Consider the following 11,248-nt stretch of genomic DNA (forward strand, 5'->3'; position numbering starts at 1 on the left):
AAATATGACCATGCCCAAAATTGATTAAGGCCCAAAGGGTTTACGAGCCCACAAAAACCCCAAAGCCAACTGGGGTGCGTACGCCAAGCGTACCACTTCAGTACGCTCAACGTACTGAGTCCTTGGTTGTATACGTTGTGTACGCTATATTACGACCAACATACAAGAAGATTAAGCACTACTTCCATTATGTGCCTAATACTCGATAATCTAACGTCCAACATCAGATCATAGCTCATTAAGACGTCCTAGGGCATAAAGTTGACAACTTTATACCCTTGCATGCTATAAGGGACTTCAAAACTTCATTCTTCACATTAGGACTTCATATAAAGCTTCAAACTCATGCATGGAGTCTAGATAACCTTCAAGCTAACACCTTTATGCATATAGCATGCTCATAGAGCTCAAATCTAACCATCTTAGTCTCTGGAGTTGCTTAACTATCAAGAGAAGATCCAAGAACCAAAAGTAGGACAACATAGACAACCCTAACTCAATCTAATGAATAAGATGGCAAGATTGAGACTTTATACCTCCAGAAGCTCCTCAAGGTGAACTAGATGTAGGTTCTTGAAGCCTAATGCCACACCAAGCTTGCTCACTAACTTATTCTTCTTGACTAAGCTCAAAAATGGCCACTAACACACTTTTATGCTCCAAAAACACATTCTCAAAGGAAAACTGAGGTAAAGGGACGAAATGAGACTCTAGAGGCTAATTAGGGTTTAGTCACAATGACTTAAGGATGTTTAAATATGTGTCAAGTTAGAAATTTAGGGTTTTGCTCTTCTGTCGTGTACGCCCAGCGTACATGGCCACCCTCCACGATCATCCATCCTTAGTACGCCATGCATACTCCTTAAGTACGCCCATTGTACTTAAGGGACCATTATGTTATACTTTTTTCATTTAAAGGGTACAAAGGGTATTTACCTGATTTGTAGTGTTACACGTTTAATATGAAATAAGTGTTTGTTTATATTTTTTTTTAAATATGTGTTTGTATACAAACATATTTATAATAAAATAGGTGTTTGTATAGATTTTTTTTGTAAAATATATGTTTGTATACATTTTTTTTTTATAAAACGAATTTGTATATATTTATGTACTTTATAAATACCTATTTTTTAAAATAGGTATTTCGTATACAAAAAAAATTATATTGAAAAATAAGATTTTTTCTATGAAAATATGTTTTTTTTATATAAATATGATTTTTTTTAAAAGAAAAACATATTTAAATTTTTTATTTTGAGAAAAAAAAGTTATAAAAAAAAACTAAAGTTAGGACGAAATCATAACAAAATTATGAAATTTAGCCAAAACGGTAAAAAATTTATCAAATTTGTAATAAAAATTTAAAATCCGGGCCAAAATATAAATTTTAGACTAAAATTGTAGTAATATTTCATAGCTGGGCCAAAAGTGTAATTTTTGAAAGTTAGATAACCTGCTGACTAGATAAAAAAGTTAAATTAAATACGAATACTGATTTTTAGAACTTAATTGAATAAAAAATATTTATAAAGAGTAAATATATTACAAGTCTTTTACGGTTTCCCTTTACATAATACCCATTATACGATTACATGTATAGTTAGTTGCGGAGAATAATAGGTTGGGATAATGACTTGATAGGGTAAGATATTTTTTGAAATGTACACATTTAGTCTTTATTCTTTTTTTTTTGTAAAATAAACCCTTATACTTTATTAATATGTACACATTATGTCATTTTCACCGGATTCTACAAATTTAACTGACGTATAAGGGTTTATTTTACAAAAAAAAAGAATAAGGACTAAATGTGTACATTTCAAAAAGTATCTTACCCTATCAAGTCATTTTCCCTTTCTTTTATTTTGTTGAAATGAAATACCTAGATGACATCCACATATCCACAACGAGATTTTTCTAACTTTTATTCATCATGAAAAAGAGGGAGAACCCCGATCTCCGGCGATTCCTTTGTGTGTTCCTACACATCACTGGTAGCAAGGAGGAATGATGACAAAAACAACAAGGTCGAAGGGGGAAGCAGGAGGAAGTAGAGACGGTAGTTGGCGGCGAAGAGCTGCTCTGGTAGCCCCCTCGTCGATTATTTCTTCTTTTTCTGGCAACATTTCTCAAAGATGGAGGCAAAGAGAGACACATCGGAGAAACACAATAGGTAAAGGGTGTTTGGCTGTTGCTGTTCGACCGGAAGGAAGAGAGACGAGAAAGAGAAGGGTCGCCGCACTTTTCTTGTTGCTGGAGGATCACCCACCTCCGGTGACTAAGCTAATTAATTGCTATTTAGTGCCACTTGTGCTTCCGCATCAGCAAAACCTGTAGAATCCGGTGAAAATGACCTAATATGTACATATTAATAAAGTATAAGGGTTTATTTTACAAAAAAAAAAATAAGGACTAAATGTGTAGAATTCAAAAAATATCTTACCCTATCAAGTCATTTTTCCTAAAAGAAAATTCGTATATGACCGGTATACCGGGTATAACCAGTCACAAGGATTACATTTTTACAAAAAATAAAGTATAAGGGTTTATTTTACGAAAAAAAATAATAATGACTAAATATGTACATTTCAAAAAAAATCACTTCCGCTTGTAGTTTTTGTTTTGTACACATATTATAACCTTAATTTATATGGTATTTATGTTTTTGGATGTTGTGCCACTGAGGGTGCATACTCCAAAAAGTGGTGTGCTCAAACGGACGATCCGAAGAAGACACCTCTCTCCTCTCACTCTCTTTCTTTCTCTCACTCTAGAACCTTCATGGTTAGGTTGATGAATTCCTCACCTCTTTCTCCTCTTCTCTCTTTGCAGCATAACGAAATGGTATTATGTTAATAAAGAACCAAAAGCTATGCTCTTTATGCCCCCTTTCTGTAAAATTTTCTAACTAATTTATAATTAAATAATCTCTCGACGGCGATCTATGAGCTGAATTCGATCGATGAGTAGTTTCATCTGTACTCCTCAATCAGGTAATCTCTTCTTTGATTGCTTTAGAATTGAATTGGGTCAGATTATTACTGTAATTTTGAATTGTTTTTCTCGAAATCAATTTTCGGATTGGATCGATAAAATCAACTAAATTTGCAGAAGAATAAAAATCCCCTTTTCAGTCTAGTGTCAGTTACTGAGCCGATCGATATTATGGCTGTTGTTGAGAATGGTGGGTCGAACAGTCATGTCGAACCAAACGATGTTGATCAGTCAAAATCATTGATTTCTAAATCAAGGTCAAGTGATCAGCATCAGAGTTCCGATCAGCAGAAGACGACACCACCTAATGGAAATGGTAGTCTGGCATACAATAACGGTGTCTCAAACAATCATCATCAGCATCAGATGACTACGAATGGCGTTGATCATCATAATCAGGAAGACGAAGAAGAAGAAGAAGAAGAGGGTTTTAAAAAAGAAATGCGTGATTTAGCTGAAATGCTATCAAAATTGAACCCTATGGCTGCAGAATTCGTACCCCCTTCACTCTCCAACAACCATCCTAGGCCCCTTCTCGTTCCACCATCTCCTACTTCTCACTTTGGTTATGCCGCCATCAACAATTTCCTTCTCCAAACTAACACTACACCAGCTTTCACCAACGCCAATTCCAATGGAGCTTCTACTAGACGGGTATACCCAAATCATCATCCCTAATTCTCTCTGTTGTGTATTTCTCTTTCTGGTGTTGATTCTTGTGAGGATTTTAATGGTTATGGATAGAAGAAGAGTAACTTTAGTCATGGGAAACGAAGGATGAATAGCCGAACTAGCTTGGCACAAAGAGAAGACGTCATTAAAAGGACTGTTTATGTGTCTGATATTGATCATCAGGTACTTGTTTAACTTTAATTTCATTCTTGCTTTGATTCCCATTAGTAAAAAGCTTTAATCTTTCTTTCCTCTTGATTTAGGTTACTGAAGAACAACTTGCAGCTCTCTTCATTGGTTGTGGACAGGTTGTAGATTGTCGTGTATGTGGTGATCCAAATTCTGTTCTTCGGTTTGCCTTTATAGAGTTCACAGATGAGGGTATGTCAATATAAGTTCACAAACTTTTATTAAACAAAATGTTTATTTATTCATTTAGATACATTGAATTGTGTATTTTGTGATTGCAGAAGGTGCAAGGAATGCATTGACTTTAGGTGGAACTATGCTTGGATATTATCCAGTTAGAGTATTGCCTTCAAAAACTGCAATTGCACCAGTAAATCCTACTTTTTTGCCTCGGGTGAGATTCTTTAACTTATATTTGTGATTTTTGAAAATGGAATAAGCTTTGGATATGTGGTTTTGAACTTTTGTTGATGCAAATATCATTTCTAATTTTGTTTTAGTCTGAAGATGAGAGAGAAATGTGTGCAAGAACTATCTATTGTACTAACATTGATAAGAAGGTAAGGTAGTTGAAAACCTTTCATTCCATTGTAAAATGTAAAGGACAGACAAGGATATTATGTGATATATTTTATTTAAAACAGGTCACACAGGCTGATGTCAAACTCTTTTTTGAATCACTTTGTGGCGAGGTTTGTAATTATTCACTTATGAAAATTACAAAGCTATTTAATTATTGAATTATTGTTAACTATATATATGTTATGAAATTTCTCATTTCATAGGTGTATCGCTTAAGGTTGCTTGGTGATTATCATCATTCAACTCGTATTGCATTTGTGGAGTTTGTTATGGTAATTTTCTAAGCTTTTTTATGTAGTTGTTTTGATCCTCTATAAGATATGCAATTTCTATGTTTTAAAACCATGAGTATATAATCAAATCATTTAGGAGATATGGTTAATCTCAAGTATAGAGTAGAACTTGGAGATTGGCATAATGGGAATTTGAACTTTGAATTCATATCTATTATTGATGGAAATAGTTTTTTGTATATTTGGATGGGGTTAATGTCCACAAGCCCCAAATGGAATATTTTTCTGTATATTTTTAAATATTATTTAATAGCGTATAGTTATTATGATTATTATTATTGGTTTGTTATGAAGTTTTGTTCTATTTATTCCTTAGAAAATCTTCTTATTGTCTTAATGAGGCTTTAGTCTCATGTTTTTTGCATGATCTATAGGATAAAATAGCAATTATTAAGAAAAAAAAGGGTCTTAATTTTTTCCCCAAATTAATAGCTTAATGGATAAATGATGTATAAAAAATGTTCTAGAAACCGACGGCCCACTTGGGATTTCGGAAAAACTCAAAGTGGGAATTTTTTTTTTAAAAAAGATGACTTAATGGGAAAAATCTTATTTTCCTAACTTTCTTTATAAAGTTGTTCTTTCTGCATTAAGTCAAATAGAAACAATGATACGTAGTGATACGATATTAACTCCTGTTACCAATAAGTCCATAAAAAAAAACAACACCCATTAGGATACATTCAATATTATATGTTGATTTATTTCTTTTTTTGCACATTAGATTTATTGCTTTTTACCAAAAAAAAAAGAGTTTTTTAATCTTGATTTTCTATTGGATTTTACAGGCGGAGAGTGCAATTGCAGCTCTGAACTGTAGCGGTGCGGTATTGGGATCATTACCAATAAGGTACCGCTGGTCTCTGTCCCGTCTTTTTGAGCGCGACAAAAAACAAAAACTGTACTTTTTGTCTTATTGACATTAATTCAGTCTCACAGTACAAGTACAACATGATCTGTCTTGTCTTGTCATGTCATTTATATTGCAGTCTCAAAAACAATTTAACCTGATTTGTCTTGTCATGTCACTTATATTACAGTCTCACATAAAATACAGTACAACGTGATGTGTCTTGTCTTGTCAGGTTATTTATATTGCAATCTCACATTCGATAGAGTACAACCTGATTTGTCTTGTCATATCATTTATATTACAATCTCACATCAAGATACAATACAACTTGATGTGTCTTGTCTTTTCTTGTCATGTCATTTATATTGCAGTCTCAAAAATAGTTTAACCTGATTTGTCTTGTCATGTCATTTATATTACAATCTCACATCAAGATACAGTACAACTTGATGTGTTTTGTCTTGTCTTGTCATGCCATTTATATTGCAGTCTCAAAAATAGTTTAACCTGATTTGTCTTGTCATGTCATTTATATTACAATCTCACATCAAGATACAGTACAACTTGATGTGTTTTGTCTTGTCTTGTCATGTCATTTATATTGCAGTCTCAAAAATAGTTTAACCTGATTTGTCTTGTCATGTCATTTATATTACAATCTCACATCAAGATATAGTACAACCTGATGTGTCTTGTCTTGTCATGTCATTTATATTGCCTTGTTAACATATTTATTGTATATTGATGCAGGGTGAGCCCATCAAAGACTCCGGTTAGGCCACGTGCACCTAGATCTATGGTGCATTAAATCGATGATCGTTTTTCTTATTATAGACTCATCTACGGGCTATATCAATATATCTAAACATACATATATGTAGGTGAACAAGAACTGTGTTAAGGTACTTTTGTTGGTATTTATGTTTCTAGTTTCTGTCCTAGTCCAAATGTGACCATGGATCTGTCATTATATGTAGAGTTTGGATAAACGATTTAAGCATTCCGTGGTTTATAGCTCATTAAGGTCGAGTTTGTTACATGGAACTAGAGAATTTGTTTAGGGCTATTTTCGATGATTATGATGAGGACATTTATGTCTTTTGCACTGGTGAGATATCGATAGTAACTTGATAAGTTACCGAATTTTAATTTGATATCTTAAGATAAATTAAAGAAAAATGAGGATAAATTGTAACTCGAAAAGGCTTGGTGGATAAATATTGATATAAGAAATATTGTCTTGAATACCATTAGGAATCGACAAAACAGTTATGTAAATAAAAATATGTCTATCTGTACATAAATAAATTATAGGACATGTAAGTAAATAAAGTATTCTTATATATGTACTATTGAATTTTTGGACATGTATGAATTTTGAACTATAACATGCTATCATCGTATCATAAGATATATATATATATATATATATATACATGGCGTACTGTTGGATGTCATTGAATTGGATGAAAAAGTTAAGTAGCGGTTTTATTAGATTTTGTTTAATCGGTTTTGAATTATAGTTTTGATTTATTTGGTTTGGTTCACTGGGTAAACTGAATAAAAAATTCAATTGAGAAACATATTTGATTTTTATCTTATTATTATTTATCCGTTTAAGTTTGTGCCCCAATTAAATTAAATTAATAAACAAATATGTGTCAATATAGAAGCTCACATAATTAGTCAAATAATTTAAATAAATCTGTGACAAATATACAAGTTAATGTAATCTCCAACGCATATCTATCTTTTAATTCTAAAATAAAATTTAAAAAAAATAGTTTAGTGTTTAATATTCGACTAGTGAAGATGTCTTTGGGTCAAAAAAAAATTGCTAATGTTTGGTGGGTCATAGTGCACACGAAAATCCAATATTTGGTGGGTCATAGTGCACACGAAAATCCAATATGTTGTAGTGCATGTCCTATAAACTTCTTTAAGTACTAACATAAATTTTAGTGAATGTAGTTAAAGATATATTCAAGTATGATTATAAAAAAGTCAGGATGTTGGTCAGCAATACCTAACTGAGTCAGCCAACTTTAAACCCCATCAAACACTCTGACTGCTGACTCGGTCAGCAGTCAGTTCTGACTGGACTGAGTAAGTGCAAAACAAACAGCCCCTAAGAGGTTTTTGATATTCAAATGTCAACATCTAAAGAAATAATAGAAATTTATCTCCTAATAGTTGACGTAAATTATGATTTAAACCATGCAAGCAAGTTTCATTAGAACTTATTTACAGAAAAACGCAATACAGATCACAAATGATTAAAAAAAACTCATGCATCCATGCCTAACGTTAATGCCTCATTTATATATAAAAGTTACTTTAAAGGACGCTAAGAAATCAATTTGCAAAAAAAGAAAATTATTCAATATACCTTGATGTATAATAGATTCTTTACAATGCTCTCGTCTACATTGCAATTCAAAATGGTTGTAGAAAGTTTAAAATTTTAAATATGGGCTGAAAGTGAATGCAATTTTTTGCGGATACAATTCAAATTATCAAAGTCATTGCTATGTGTGTGTTGCATGTATGTGTGTGGCGTGTGTGTTTGATGTCCATTTTTTACAAATCCTAGAAACTTGGACGATAAAACTTTTCCAACAAATATTAAAGCGTACATCTTGTAACTGTATTCATCATAACCCAGTTGCTAAAAATATATAAACAAAGACATGTTTTGTAAAACCGTTAACCAGATTTCTAGTAAGATGATAAAAAAAAAAAGAAAAAAAGATATGTCTAGTCAAATCTACTCTAATAAATGAAGGTTTTTTGTCACATGTCATACTCTCATTCAATTTGTTAAATGTTATTTTGTGGTTATTTTGAATTAATTTTTTTTCCACATGTCATTTTATAGGTTTTTCTATTTTAATAAATTTCATATTTTAAATGTTATTTTCTGGTGGTCCATTTCTCCATAATGGAGGATTGTTCAACAATACCATTGTGCATAGTTATAGATGCATATATGAGAAATAAACTTGGAAATCATGCTAAAAAGTAAAGATTTTAGAATATCAATTATGTTGGCTCTAGTAATCCAGTGGTACTCGGATTAAGCTTCTGGATGCTCCAAGAAATTTCTTTATCAAGTCAATAAATGAACTTTTGTACTCAATCCAAGTTTCATTGCATGTATAGACAGATTTGAAAGGCTATTTCCATCGTTATAACAGATCATTGTGCATACCAACTTTGGAAATATCCACAGGTTATATTGCTTATAAGAAATCATATTAGCAAAAAAAATCATGTTCAAGATTGCTGAACTATAATTAAATAGGTGCATGACGTTGAAAACTTATACATTGTAGCTATGTCAAAGAGGATGGAATTATACATAAATCATAAAATATTCCAAAAGAACAATCCAATTATTTGGTGGGTAAAATGATTTTAGTTTATTCAAATCTAAAATTGTTTTTGTTGTTAATCACGTCATTTTTGTCACTATAATTTGATTATTTTCAAATAGAACCCAACACAAGTTACCATTTGTTAAACAATAAAAACTAACTTATCAACTTATTACATAGTACATGATAAGCTACACCCAAACATTTTTTGAACTTTGTTTTAACACCAAATAAGTTAATAAATACTTTTAAATCATAATTTGTTTTAAATAAGCAATCCCAAACACCCCCTAAATGAATATTTATGTATGTAATACAATGTAGAAGATAAATGTAACACTCATCTCCCATACTGGATCAGTGGATGATATAAATGAGTCAAATGCATAGTTTTGAGGAAAACTATATGCCACAATGCGATGCATGGAGTGTCACGACGTAGCATGCAAGGTGAAGAACGCGTATCTCCGGCAGGCTCCACAACGTGGCACAAGGATGGCCACGACTTGGCGGTCACTGTAACCCAAACCCATGATTTTAGGGTTTCCTCCCTATTTAAGCACTTTAACTCCAATTTAGGTATGACATCTCCAATTTTACGGTCATTTAAAAATTTTTATTTATGCTTATTTTAAAACAGAGTATTTCTTTTGTTGCGGAATTGGCCCAAAAATATTATTTCAATGTGAGATAATATTAACATTAAAAATTTTCAAAGAAACATTCGATGTTGATATCTTTTAAAAACTTAGGATGTCATAATTTAAAAAAAAAAAAAAAAAAAAAAAAAAAAAAAAAAAACACACACATAAGCAAAACAGACCTTACACTAATTTATACTAATGATCTACATCTCATTTAATCTCTCAGTGTAATGTATATTCGCATCGATACCTGTGATACAAATAATTGACCGGCTTAGGTTGGAAAACCTGGTGAGTACATAGGGTTTTCAGCCCATAATAATATAGTTAATATGTTTAATTATCGAACAATTAACACAATTACCTATTCGCATTTTATTATTTATTCTTCCCTAAGGATTTATCCTAAGGGTCATCACCTACATCGCATTTACCTATCATCGCCTACATCGCATTCCCTTATATGTTTGTTGCTAAGGACTTTTCCTAAGGATCACTGCCTACGTCGCATAGACAGTACTGTTTCGAGGATTACTCCCCCAATATGTGTCTAATAAGGGTTCGAGTATCATTGCATGAATACGTAGTTACTACATCGCCTGAACTTGTAATTCATCACCTAGAGGTTATGAGCCTGACAATGTTTCCCAAAGACTTGTTTATATTAGTCAATGGTTGCCATCTATAAGCTGGTAGATGACTACATCGCAACGTCACAAGTAAAGGTCAGGGCATCTCCTAGTCATTTCTTATTTATCATCACCTATTTATCATTACCTATCTACCATTACCTATCTATCAATTCCTATCTACCATCCCCTATCACTACCCAATACATATTTATAAGTGTATAATACTTATATGATTAACTCAATTTAAATGTCACCCCGTATTATTTTATCTAACACATAACATTTTCGGCACATATAATAAGCACATAAAGCATGTAAATATCTGGATACTTCATATCTTTGTGTAAGATGAAGATAACTATGCACTCATTTGATAGTCTAGATTCCTCACCAATCCAATGTCTGCATCAAGATCTATCAAGTAAGGATCGGCCAGACAGGACAGTTGGGAAGCAAGATCATTTTCGGCATATAGCATTTCTGAAATCCAACAAACATGCCAACGTAACCATTCTAGACACCTTTTCTATAAGTATATCGATCAATATTATAACTGGAACTACTGATAAATCTTATTTATAGGTTCATGATAACGACTATGACTATAAATATAAGTTACACTGAAAGAATGAGAGTGTAGCTTTACTTATAGAAATTTTTTGGACAAAAGTTCGGAAATTACACTAGTAGAGCTTCTACATTCTAGCTATTACTACTTCAAGGATCGCAGGGCTTCACCACAAACTAAAACTAAGGGAAAATAGGCTAAAAGTCGAAGGAAATCAAGAGGAATGAATTGAAGATGTGTGGATATCGAATGGTGGATGAAGCTCTATTTATAGCCAAATTTGGGATTCACGACGTGCTTTTTAAGGTGACGTCTCCCTAGACATTTTGTGTCACGTGTCAGACTCTCTCTGGTCCGCGTTTTCACCTTTTAGAAGTGTGTGTCGCGCACCTGGCACCGCGCGTGGCAAGTGGCGAAAAACGCAAAATTTGTAAATTCCAT

At 32.4% G+C, this 11,248-nt stretch overlaps 1 protein-coding gene across 3 annotated transcripts; it reads left to right on the forward strand.

Annotated features, from left to right (window-relative positions):
* Nucleotides 1-2,673: 2,673 nt before the first annotated feature.
* Nucleotides 2,674-6,605, forward strand: LOC111885457 (polyadenylate-binding protein-interacting protein 12). Of its 3 annotated transcripts, none has more exons than XM_023881714.3 (10): nt 2,674-2,996; nt 3,115-3,651; nt 3,742-3,852; nt 3,933-4,050; nt 4,140-4,252; nt 4,359-4,418; nt 4,503-4,550; nt 4,644-4,712; nt 5,522-5,583; nt 6,337-6,605. In XM_023881714.3, exons 2-10 carry the CDS (start codon nt 3,169-3,171, stop codon nt 6,392-6,394), a joined length of 1,122 nt encoding a protein of 373 aa, XP_023737482.1. In that variant the 5' UTR covers nt 2,674-2,996; nt 3,115-3,168; the 3' UTR covers nt 6,395-6,605. The 3 variants fall into 3 exon arrangements, with proteins under 3 accessions (XP_023737482.1, XP_042758571.1, XP_023737484.1); XM_042902637.2 differs by having other exon boundaries at nt 3,745-3,852; XM_023881716.3 differs by having other exon boundaries at nt 3,138-3,651.
* Nucleotides 6,606-11,248: the final 4,643 nt, after the last annotated feature.

The sequence above is a fragment of the Lactuca sativa genome, chromosome 5 (genome assembly GCF_002870075.4).
Source record: "Lactuca sativa cultivar Salinas chromosome 5, Lsat_Salinas_v11, whole genome shotgun sequence".
Classification (NCBI taxonomy): domain Eukaryota; kingdom Viridiplantae; phylum Streptophyta; class Magnoliopsida; order Asterales; family Asteraceae; genus Lactuca; species Lactuca sativa.

What these genes read in the sequence shown, in the direction of transcription:
- LOC111885457 (XM_023881714.3), top strand. Translation starts at nt 3,169, where the DNA reads ATGGCTGTTGTTGAGAATGGTGGGTCGAACAGTCATGTCGAACCAAAC. An exon ending in ATCCTACTTTTTTGCCTCGG is followed by an intron (nt 4,253 to 4,358) that starts GTGAGATTCTTT and finishes ATTTTGTTTTAG; the next exon opens with TCTGAAGATGAGAGAGAAAT. An exon ending in TTGGGATCATTACCAATAAG is followed by an intron (nt 5,584 to 6,336) that starts GTACCGCTGGTC and finishes ATATTGATGCAG; the next exon opens with GGTGAGCCCATCAAAGACTC.